Source organism: Rhinolophus ferrumequinum, chromosome X, assembly GCF_004115265.2.
Source record: "Rhinolophus ferrumequinum isolate MPI-CBG mRhiFer1 chromosome X, mRhiFer1_v1.p, whole genome shotgun sequence".
NCBI classification, from domain to species: Eukaryota; Metazoa; Chordata; class Mammalia; order Chiroptera; family Rhinolophidae; genus Rhinolophus; species Rhinolophus ferrumequinum.
The window spans coordinates 81,816,827-81,829,247 of NC_046284.1; the positions used below are offsets into that span (position 1 = coordinate 81,816,827).

The following is a 12,421-nucleotide window of genomic DNA, read 5'->3' on the forward strand; positions in this document are numbered from 1 at the left end:
GGTTCTTCAGGGAGTGAAGGGAGTATGTTGGGGAGATGAGTAGCTGACATTGAAGAGGTATTGTATGGTCGGATGATATGAAACTCAGAGGATTAGATATCTTACACAAAGGTAGAGGAGAGATGATCTCGAAATCTTACTGGAGAGCGAGGAGGACATCTACCCCCAGCCAAGGCCCGAGTCGGAAGGGTCTGGGAGAATGTACAATATCTGTCTGACAGGGCGCTAGCACAGTGCTTCCTAGACTTTTTAATTTTCAACTCACAAAAATGAATTACTAGAAAAATGGTATGAACAAAAAAGCTATACAAAAGATAAGCCCCAATTTTTTATTATTAGACTCAACAGACATAAAATTACTCAGCCAAATTGCCATTAAAATTTTTAGATGCTTACTCTCTTTCTGTACTTATCTCACCACCACATTAGTCTGTGAACTACACTTTGAGTGGCACTGGTACAGAAAAAATGGTTTTCTCGCAGGAGAAGCTGCATTCCGTTAAGCCAGAAGGCGAAGAAGGGGTTTGTTGAAGGGGATGTGAATATAAAGAGGTTTGTTGACCAAGGAAGGGGGTTGCTGGTAGTAAGTACAACAGATAAGTTGGGAAAGATGATGAGCAGTGGATGATTGGGGTAGAGAAAGCACATGACTATGTGGGGTAAAAGTTCAGAAGAGAGATGACCAGAGGGCTTCCTTCTTGAGCAGTGTTCAAGGGTAACGGGTGCGAGTCAGAAATACTACAAGGTCTGGAGAAGGTATTTAAAGAAGGTTTAGGCAGGTGAGGGGTGAGATCTAGACTGGGTGAAAAACTATTAACTAGTACTTACTGACTACTTACTGTGTACCAGACTCAGAACTCACTGTGCTAGGGACTTTATATACATTATCTGAGTCCTTAAAAAAATCCTGCCAAGTTGATGGTGATACCCCCAGTTTATTGTTATGCGGCCTGTTTACAGGCATTAGGATTAGCAGGCGGGAAAGTGGTGGGTCCTCATCCCAGGAAGTTCGTTTGTGAGCATGATCTTGGCTGAAACAGTTGGAGCTCTGCCCTATTTTGATTCTCCCTGCTGTGTGTGGCTGACCAAAAGATTGGAGGAGTTTGATCTTAGCCAGAAGTTATTTGGAGGGCTGCTGATGACTTCTGTGGTGAGGAAGGGTTTAATTTTGTGAGATTTCCATCTTATTATACATGCAAACTCAAATTTTCAAAATTAAATATTTTTTAGACATTGCAATATGAAGTCACACATGTTCATTGTAGAAAATTGGAAAACACAGATAAGAGAAAAAATGATTCCCTGTAATCCTTTGCTCAGAACCACTGTTGACGATAAAATACTGTTTTAGTCCTTTTCGATTAATGAAGTAAAATAGCTCAATAAAGTTTAAATTTTTGATTATATGTTGAAATAATAATATTTTGGATATGTTGGTTAAACAAAATATTATTAAAATTCACTTCACCTGTTTCTTTTTACCTTTTTAATGTGGCTACTAGAACATTTAAAATTACCTATTTGGCTCACATTATATTTCTATTGGACAGCATTGCTCTAAAGTCTCTTTCAGCTTTGACCATTTTGAATCTTAATGAAATTTTACTGTCTGTACATTTTTAACTCTGTCATAAATCTTTTAGACCAATGTGGTCCAGTAGAACTTTTTGCATGGATGAAAATGTTTGATAATCTTCCCAATATGGTAACCTCTAGCCACATGTGGCTACTGAGCACTTGAAATGTAGCTAGTGTGATAGAGGAACTGCATTGAAATTTTTACTTAATTTGAATTAATTTAAATGTAAATAGCCACGTGTACTGGACAGTACAGTTCTGGACCTTATGAAAAATAAAATTTCCGTGTTTCTCTTTTCTAGTTGTGTTGGTGTGGAAGAGGAGAGGGCTGCTGACATTGACCTGTACCACTGCCCCAACTGTGAGGTCTTACACGGGCCCTCCATTAGTAAGTAGATCTGAAGGTTTCTAAGAGAAGATGGGCCAGAAGAGAGACAAAGCAAAGGTCGCGTGGAAGGGAGATTACTTCAGATTCATCTCCCTTGGGAAATGGCAGACGCCTACGTAGGCCCCGCAGGCCAGCAGCTGCCCCGCTGAGAGGGCAGAGTACAGAGCTTCACCTCCTTCCCTTCCTAGGTTTTCCCCAAAGGAACCTATTCTCACCAGGAACTTTCCTGAATCTGTGAGGGTCTCATTGACCCCACATGCTCCAAGGGCCTGTTAGATTGGAAGAGAAGCAGGGTCTACTGAAGCCTTTGTCTTGGAACCATAGCTCGCGGCCATTCTGACTTACGGTATCCTGTCTTTTTCTGGCTTAGTGAAAAAACGCCGTGTGTCTTCAAAAGGGCATGATACACACAAGGGGAAGCCAGTGAAGACTGGAAGCCCTACATTCATTCGAGAGCTCCGGAGTAGGACCTTTGACAGGTGAGTTACCCCTACTCCAGGCCTCTAGGAAGCTGGAACCATCTCTTCCCAACTTTCCCACTGGCTGCCCCGTTAGTTGCTTCCCCCATTTGAGGGTGTTCTGCAGTGTTCTGCAAGTTCCCTGTGGGGAGGGATCTTCTGTTTTAATCAGTTTCTGAGAAACATTGCTAGAGTTTCATTTAATGTGCACAGTACATTAAGGTCCACTTGTGGAAACTTTTGGTATTGGGTGGCAGTTTTCACCTAAGTCAGGAGACAGTGTTTACATGCACCCAAAGATTGCTACAACTAGAAGGAGTCATAAAGATCAGAAAGTTTAATTGTCTCATTGTAGAGAAGAGGAAACTCGTTTTTAATAAAAAAAAGTTTTGACTGGGCATGTATTTCTTTTGCAATCAACAAAAATAGTTTTCCTTTTTAAAAAATTAAGATGGCTTATTAAAATACTTCAATTGAGCAGAAATAATAAGTTAGAAAAATTAATGAATGAAGCACTCTTTAGCTTAGTTTTTAATTCATTTGATCATTTTCAGCTTTCCTATAATTGAAATGTTTAGAATTATAAATGTTTCTTCAGCTTACTATTTTTTTGTTTTATCTGTTTATTTAAAGGCAGTGAGTCTCCTTCCTCAAACCCATCAGGTCTCTTCTCCAAAGTCAACCAATTTCTTGTGCATTCATTCAGAAATAATTTTTGCTTATACAAGCACGTGTGTTGTGTGTGTGTGTGTGTGTATGTGTGTGTATGTGTATCACTTTCTAAAAAAATACAAAATAGAAACACACTATATTGTTCTACATCTTCCTTTTTTTTAACTCTAAATTATATATCTTGGAGATCAATTCGTAGCAGAACATACAGATGTTCTTCATTATTTTTCATGGATGTGTAGTATTTCATTGTATGAATATATTATTAACCAGTCCTCTATTGACAAACATTTAAATCAATTCTTGTATTTTGCTATTAGAAAAAATTCTTCAGTGAATGTCTTTGTACTTGAGTTTTTGCATATGTGGCTGAGTGTAGGTGTAGATTTACTACCTAAAAGTGAAATTGCTAGGTCAAAGAGTATGTGCTTTAAAAATGTTTGCAAATATTGCCAAATTATTCCAAAGTGGATATGCCATTTCACGTTCCCACTAGACAAATGTGTTTATTACTATTTTTAATGACTACTGGGCCTTGTCTCTCCCATATTTTTTCTACTACTTTATGGCTTTATTTTTTTCAGTTTGATCCTTGATCTGTCTAGAGTTATATAAAGAGTGCATAGATGTTTTTCCAGATGTTCATCCCCACACAACTTAAGTAGTCCATCTTTTCTCCAGCATGATTAAAAAAACAAAAACAAAAAAACCCAAAAACCCCCAAAACTCCCGTTTTCTAATTAAGTACACGTGTTGAGAAAGTGGTTGTAAAAGTTGGTTTCATTTTTTTCATCATTTTTTTTATTTGCCAATACTTTTAAAAAACTTTTTAAATTAAAATTTATTGGGGTGACAATGGTTAGTAAAATTGCATAGGTTTCCGGTGTGCAGTTCTGTAATACATCATCAATATATCACATTGTGTGTTCACCACCCAGAGTCAGTTCTCCTTCCATCACCATATATTTGACCTCCTTTACCCTCATCTACCACCCCTTCCCCCCTTACCCTCTGGTAACCACTAAACTATTGTCTGTGTCTATGAGTTTTTGTTTCTTTATTTGTTTGTCTTGTTCCTTTGTTGCTTTCGGTTTTATATCCCACATGTCAGTGAAATCATATGGTTCTTGACTTTTTCTGTGTGACTTATTTTGCTTAGCATAATAACTCAGGATCCATCCATTTTGTCGCAAATGGCACTATTTCATCTTTTCTTATGGCAGAGTAGTAGTCCATTGTGTATATATACCACAACTTCTTTATCCATTCATCTATCGAAGGACACTTTGTTTGTTTCCATGTCTTGGCCACTGTAAATAAAGCTATAATGAACATCGGAGCACATACTTGTGTATCTTTACGGATAAATGTTTTCAGATTTTTTTGGTATATACCCAGGAGAGGGATTGCTGGGTCATATGGTAATTCTGTTCTTAATTTTTTGAGGAACCTCCACATTGCTTCCGTAGTGGCTGCACCAGTCTGCATTCCCACCAACAGTGTATGAGGGTTCCTTTTTCTCCACAGCCTCTCCAACACTTGTTACTATTTGTCTTGTTGATGATAGCCATTCTAACAGGTGTGAGGTGATATCTCATTGTGGTTTTTATTTGCATTTCTCTGATGATTAGTGATGTTGAGCATCTTTTCATATGTCTGTTGGCCATCTGTATGTCCTCTTTGGAGAAATGTCTGTTCAGAGTTCAAAGAGGACTTTATGAATTTGACCTCAAAGGCAAGGGAAGTAAAAGCTATAGTAAATGAATGGGACTATATCAAACTAAAAAGCTTCTGCACAGAAAAACAAACCATCGACAAAATAAAGAGGCAACCAGCCGAATGGGAGAAGGTATTTGCAAACGCCTCTGATAAGGGGCTAATATCCAAAATATATAAGGAACTCATACAACTCAACAACTAAAAAACAGTCCAATCAAAACATATTTGCCAATTTTTTAAATGGGGTAATGCTTCTCTGGGTTAGAGTAAATCAGCTAAACTTGTCAGCTATGTCTTTTCTTCCTGGGCAGGCTGTTGACTGATTTCTTCCTTTGTCACCCGGAGCAGAGCACCCTATTGATAGGATGCTGTAGGTTAAGCTCCCCACCTATTCCAGTGACCTGGCTTATTGCTTTGGATAGGTCCTTTCTTCCCTGGCACATGGAGTTTATGCCATTGGTTGCCAGCCCACCTTAGGTCCCCTCAGAAAGACCCCCTACACTTTGGTGAGTGGCAGCATCCAGTGAGGCATTCAGTGGCAAGGCCCCTGGGCCTCAGGCTTTCTCTCATGTGTTCTACAGCTCAGAAGAAGTGATTCTGAAGCCCACTGGAAGTCAACTGACCGTGGAATTTCTGGAAGAGAATAGCTTCAGTGTGCCCATCCTAGTCTTGAAGAAGGACGGGTTGGGGATGACGCTACCCTCACCATCATTCACTGTGAGGGATGTGGAACACTATGTTGGTAAGCGACACAGACCCTCTTAACTGTGCTATTGGTCACTACCATCAAGACCTGTGACCGTTTCCCTCCAGTCTACCTTTTGCATGTCCTTTCTAGCCATCTGGAGAATTGGAGATGAAGTGGCTTGGCCAGAGTCATTCTTTGGCAAAGCTAGAATCAAAATCTTAGTCTTCTCTTCCTTTTTTTCCTAATAGACCTCAAAACCCCAGGCTGAGCCCCATTTTTTCCCTGGGAATTCCAGAGGTCGTGGTAGTCTCTCTGTCCTCTGTTGAGATGAGAAAGCCTTTGGCTTTTGCCCTCACTTACCAATTGTCTTTTGGACGATAGGAAGAGAAGAAGTGAGGACGCAGGGCCCAGGCAGGTGGACTATACTGTGAGTGAGGCCGTGTGTCAGGCAGTTCTGTGGCCCTAGCAGGCCTGGACCTGGCACATAAGTCTAAGGAGAGGGTGAGGGATTCCTACCCCGACCTTCCAAACATGCACATACAAATACAATGTCTGAGGAGAGAGGTTTTGAGTGTAAAGCTGTTCTAGGGACTTGTGAGGGGATGAGAGCCTCTTCTCCGGTCCCTGAGACCACTTGGTACAGAACCTGTCTCTTTACTCCAGGTTCTGACAAAGAGATTGATGTGATTGATGTGACCCGCCAGGCTGACTGCAAAATGAAGCTTGGTGATTTTGTGAAATATTACTACAGCGGGAAGAGAGAGAAAGTCCTCAATGTTATTAGTTTGGAATTCTCTGATACCAGGTAAGAGGGTCAGGGGTAAGTAAAAAGTCTGACAAATGCCTGGAACTTGTGATATACTGAGGATATGTTAGTGTTCCTTTCCCTTCCTCCTGGTGGTTTCTTCCTTTGGGGTGGGGAGCTGGTTTATACTTTTTTCTAGGTGAGCTGCTCACATTATAACAACCGAATCATATTTCTCCTCTGCAGTGTCTAGCATTGGATAGAGTGATTATACATTAGCTATTTTAATTAATTTTTATCTCCTTCAAGACTAGGACAGCTTTCTTTGCTGGTATTCAGAATGTGGCATGGTCACTTCTTTAATTCCCAAGATAGGTCCTCTCCTCCTGGAAATAGATTTACTAAAATTACCCACAAGTAGTTTCTCTAAGAATAAGGTTTTTTTATATTTAAAATAAAAGAAAAAAAAGCTTATAACCTTTAAATGATTCTGTTTGGGCTCATGCACTCAATACATATATGTAGTCTTCTCTGTGCTCAGAACCATGGGAGATTCCAAAAAAATCTTAAAATATCTTTTTGCACTTAGGAAGCTTACTGTCAAATTGTTTACTTCTTTAACTTTTAATTTTGACATAATTATACATTCACAGGAAATTGCAGAAAATGTACAGGGAAGTCCTGTGTATCCTTCAGCCAGTTTCCCTCAATGGCAGCATCTTACAATAACTATAGTACAATATTGAAACCCTTGCTGTTGGCTTTGACATGCAAAGTAAACAACCTGAAGATTGTTTAAAAAACTATGTTCGCTTACACCTCCCTTCATCTTGAAAGACTATTTGAAATAGCTTGAAGAGATGCAGAGAGGGGGGAAAAAAGAAAATTAGAATAAAAGGAAAATAAAGGTGGGAAAATAGGCTACATCTGGTGGGCAATCTGCACATGAAATATGTATGAATGTCTGGATAGTTGGTGAAGAAGGACTGTAGACTTTTCACTGAATTTCCTGAAGGTCAGAAAAAACAAAGGAATACAGTATTACAAGATTTGTGGTTTCACATAGGATAAAAACAACCAGATGTTTAGGAGGAACACATCTTTACCTGGAACTGAGCCTGGAGAGGTTTATCTGATGGTTCCTCATAACGAAGACACTATGAGATGGGGACAGTACAATAGCTGTTATAAACCAAGTGCCAAGTGAGTGGGCCCTGAAGGGGGGGGGAACGGGGCGTATGAGCATTTAGAGGAGGAAATGATCACCTTTGACTGGGGGAGGCTGTGGAGCTGGGACTTGGGACTTCTAGAGCTGAGTGGAATGAGGATGCTGACCAGACTTACAGAAATAAGTGTCCTATGTGTCCTTGGGGATTCCTATGTGACTTTCACGGGGATGGAGGGTATTTTATTCAGACTTCAACCTCAATTCTCAAGCAGCTGACATCTGTTCTTCATCCCTTCCTTGCTAGGCTTTCTAACCTTGTAGAGACACCCAAGATTGTTCGGAAGCTCTCATGGGTGGAGAATTTGTGGCCGGAGGAGTGTATCTTTGAGAGGCCCAATGTGCAGAAGTACTGCCTCATGAGCGTGCGGGATAGCTATACAGACTTTCACATTGACTTTGGCGGCACCTCGGTCTGGTACCATGTGCTCAAGGTAGGAATGGGTATGGCTTCTGGAGGCAGCTTGGCCTTGGACCTCCCTGTTTGTTTCAGGTGGCAGCACAAAACAGGCTGCTGAGGCCTACCTGCCTCCTGGATTCTATTTGGGTGACATTTCCATATAACTGCTCTATCAGGGTTGGACACTTAGTGCATATGCCATATAAACTGCCTCTACGGTTTTGATGATGCTTAACATTGTTTTTGAATAACAGAGGATGTTTTTTTCCTCCACCTGTTATCTTCTTAATTAAACCAATCTATGCTCGTACCACTGTGTATGGAAATGTCCATATTTACTGCAGAAATTCCTGGTAACATGAGAAACTTCCCCTCCCCCAACTTTATTGAGGTATAATTTATATACCATAAAATTAATCTGTTTTAAGTGTATAGTTTGATGAGTTCTGACACTTGTATATAGTTGCATAACTGCCACCACCATCAGGATAGAGCATATAGGAGAAGTTTTTTTAATGTCAGCCTTCCTGTAGGTAGTTTCCCTTTTGTGGTTGTAACAATTTTGTAATTAGCATATTGATTGTCAATGACTGTAAAGGAGTTTTGAGGTCTGGAAAACAAATTCTTAAGTAATTGTGGTTGTTTTCCGCCATTCTTCATACTATTTAGTTTTCTGATCAGAAATGCCAAGGAAAGAGCAGCAAACTTGAATATGGCTCTTATCCACACGATCACCAATCCTGAAATAGTTGTTTCCATTGGTTTATCATGAAGAAATTGGAGCGTGTAAATAAAAGTGCTATTATGCAAGTGTTAGATTTAACTTTTTTATTTTTAAATAATTTATGTTTTATAGAAAATTTGCAAAAATAATGGGGAGAATTTCTGTGTGCCCTTCACTCAGATTCCCCAAATGTTACCGTTTTATATTCTCTCTTTCTCTAAAGCAAACATAATAAAATGGTTATATATATATATAATTTTTTTTCTGAAACATTTGAGAGTAGTTACAGACATAGTGTCCTTTTTTCTCATAATTTAGTGTATTTTTCTTTAAAACAAGGCATTCTCTTATATAACCACAGTATAGTAATAAAAATCAGGAAATTAATATTTATGTAATGCTATTAATCTACATTAGTATTAATCTGATTCAAATCTTTCCAGTTGTGCAATAGATAATTTCTAGTGTTGCTTTTCTACATTGAAATTTATTATCATAAAATAATGGTTAAACTAATCAAGCTGTGGGTTGGGGATATTTTTGTGCTAGTGGGTTTTTGCTTCTTTTGTGCCAAATTATCTATCTGGTGATTTTTCAGGCAAAACATAATTAGGAAATAAAATGTTCTTTTAACAGATAATCATGTAACATAAAATCTTCCAGAAGTCCTTGGGCGATTACTGAACTTTTAAACTTTTATTAGCTTTGATGGCAGGTGTGAAAAAGAGCACTCTCTGTAAATGGCATTTAAAGGCAAATTCAATTTTTTCCTCATTGGTAATGTGGCCTTAAATTCTCCTAGGGCTAGTAATATTGATCTTTTCATCTATAGAGGACATTTTTTCATTTGGCATTGCATCTGAAATAGGTGCCTTTGGTGTACATTTGTGCTAAGTTGAACAATTTTGTTTGAAATACCCTTTCCAAATTATTTTTGTCAATCTTATAGAAGCTTAAAAGTGCAGTGTGCAAAAGCACCTTTTGAAGTTTTCCAAATCCACATAAAACCGATTCATGGATGGGTTTGGGAAAGAATTCTGGCATACTACATGGTCTTGGAGCATGGGAGAGAGAATATCCTTTTGGAGACACCCGAAGGACTTCTCTGGCACTTCACTCTCTTTTTGTTTCAGGGTGAGAAGATCTTCTACCTGATCCGCCCAACAAATGCCAACCTGACTCTCTTTGAGTGCTGGAGTAGCTCCTCTAACCAGGATGAGATGTTCTTTGGGGACCAGGTGGACAAGTGCTACAAGTGTTCTGTGAAGCAAGGACAGACACTTTTCATTCCTACAGGTCTTCCCTGGGCCCCTCTGGGAGCGTTTGAGGAGGGCGGGATGAGGAAGGGAGCTTCTGGCACAAGAGCCAACCCCTTCCCGTAATTTGTTGATCTGATTATGTGGGATATCCCTTTCATATCAGCTGAAGGCTCAGAACTGGACTTCAAGAAAAGTCACATGGTGGCCAGTGAGCAGCATGGTTGCTTGGGGAGACTTCAGGTGGGGAGGTGCAGGAGGAGGTTGATGGACTCCTTTGCAGTGGCCTGATGACATCTTGGCGGACATACAGAGAACAGGACTGTCTAAGCCCTGTAACTTTGAGTGACTGGAAGGCTGGCATTGTAGGCTATAAATCACAATGACTTGGGGTGAGGGTGGGGCTTTCCCCCTAGACAATACATGCCTAGGTCTGGGGTGGGATCTGAGTGTATGTATTTTGAAAAGGTCCTCCAGTTGTCTCAATTTGGGGCAAGTTGACATTTTTACTATGTTGAGTCTTGCGTGAACACAGTATGCTTCTCCATTTCTTTAGATTTTTCTTCATTTCTTAATTTCTTGATTTCAGAGTTAGTATTAAATTTTCTTGAAACATTTGGTAGAATAATTTAGTGCAATCTCATGGACCTGGAGGTTTTTTGGGGGGGTAAGTTTTTAATTAGCATTCAATTACCTTTAACTTTATTAGGCTATTCAAATTATCTGTTTCATAATGGGTGAGTTGTGATAGTTTATGCTTCTAAGGAATTGATCAATTTTATCTAATTTGTGAAATTTGGGTGTGTAGAGTTGTTTATAGTACTTCTTTATTATCCTTTTGATGTCTTCCAATTCTTTGGTGAGATCCTCTGTTTCATTCCTGATCCTAGTTGTTTGTGCCTTCTCTCTTATTCTGTGTTAATATTAATGGAGGTTTGTCAATTTTATTGAACTTTTTAGGAAACACTTTTTGTTTCATTGATTTTCTCTGTTGTCTTTCTGTTTTCAATTTCATTGATTTCTGCTTTTATCTTTGTTTTTTCTTCCCTCTGCTTGCTTTAGGTTTATTTTGCTCTCCTTTTTGCAGTCTTGAGACAGGAACTTAGATTATTGATTTCAGACTTTCCTTCTTTTCTAATGTAAGCATTTAGTGCTATCAGTTTCCCCCTCAGTACTGATTTAGCTATGTCACGTATTTTGACATATTGTATTTTCATTTTCATTTAGTTAAATATGCATTAAAATTTGAGGTACAAGTCACATACCATAAAACTTAACAATGTTAAAGGGTATACAGTTCAGTATTTTTTTTAAATAGTCACAAGGTTGTGCAACCATCACTGCTATCTAATACCAGAAAATTTCATCACTTTAAAAAGAAATCCTGTGTTCATTAGTCATCCCCCCATTCCCTGTCAACCACTTTTGTACTTTTCTTTGTATATGGATTTGCCTATTCTGAATATTTCATAGAAATGGAGTCATGCAATATATGATCTTTTGTGTCTGGCTTCTTTTACTCAGCATACTATTTTCAAGGTTCATCCATGTTATAACATGTATCAGTACTTCCTTCATTCTTTAAATGGCTAAATAATAGTCCACTGTATGGGCATACCACATTTTGTTTATCCATTCATCATTTTATAGTCAATTTGGATTGTTTTCACTTTTTTGCTATTATGAGTAATGCTGCTATGAACATTTATGTACCAGTTATTCTGTTAACATATATTTTCAGTTCTCTTGGGTATATACCTAGGAGAGGATTTGCTGAGTCATATAATTCGGTTTAACTTCTTGAGGAACTGCCAAACTGCTTTCTAAAGCAGCTGCATCATTTTGCTTCCCCACCAGCGATGTATGAGGTTCTCAATATTTCCATATCTTCCCCAACACTTGTTCTTTTCTGTGTTTGTAATTATAGCCATCCTAGCGGATGTGAAGTGGTATATCATTGAGATTTTAATTTGTGTTTCCCTAATGACTATTGATGTTGAGCATCTTTCCATGTGCTTATTGGACATTTGCATCTTTTTTTTTTTTTTTAGAAATGTCTATTTTAAACCTTTGCCCATTCTTTAATTTGGTAATTTGTTTTTGTATTGTGAATTGTAAGAATTCTTTATATGTTTTGGATATTAGACCTTTAGCAGATATATTATTTGCAAATATTTTCTCTCATTCTGAGAGTTGTCTTTTCACTTTCTTGATAGTGTCCTGTGAAGCACAAAGTCCAATTTATCTATTTTTTGTTTGTTTGCTGGTGCTTTTGGTGTCATATCTAAGAGACCATTGGCTAATTCAAAGTTGTGAAGATTTATACTTGTGTTTTCTTCTAAGAGTTTTATAGTTTTAGTTCTTACGTTTAGGTCTTTCATCCATGTCAAATTAATTTTTGTATATGGTGTGAGGTAAAGGTCCAATTTCATTCTTTGGCATGTAGATGTCCAGTTGTCCCAGAACCACTTGAAAAGATTATTCTTTCCCTATTGAATTATCTTGACACCTTTGTTAAAAATCAGAAGACCGTAGATGTATTGGTTGATTTCTGCACTTTAAATTCTA

The 12,421-nt window shown here is 38.4% G+C and overlaps 1 protein-coding gene across 3 annotated transcripts in view; it reads left to right on the forward strand.

Annotated features, from left to right (window-relative positions):
• Positions 1-12,421, forward strand: part of PHF8 (PHD finger protein 8) — a 124,841-nt gene that overhangs the window by 36,200 nt on the left and 76,220 nt on the right. For all 3 annotated transcript variants that reach the window (XM_033113100.1, XM_033113109.1, XM_033113117.1), the window contains exons 3-8: positions 1,881-1,966; positions 2,337-2,445; positions 5,397-5,557; positions 6,167-6,308; positions 7,721-7,907; positions 9,731-9,893. In XM_033113100.1, the coding sequence (XP_032968991.1) occupies positions 1,881-1,966; positions 2,337-2,445; positions 5,397-5,557; positions 6,167-6,308; positions 7,721-7,907; positions 9,731-9,893 (848 nt within the window). The remainder of the gene's footprint in view (positions 1-1,880; positions 1,967-2,336; positions 2,446-5,396; positions 5,558-6,166; positions 6,309-7,720; positions 7,908-9,730; positions 9,894-12,421) is intronic.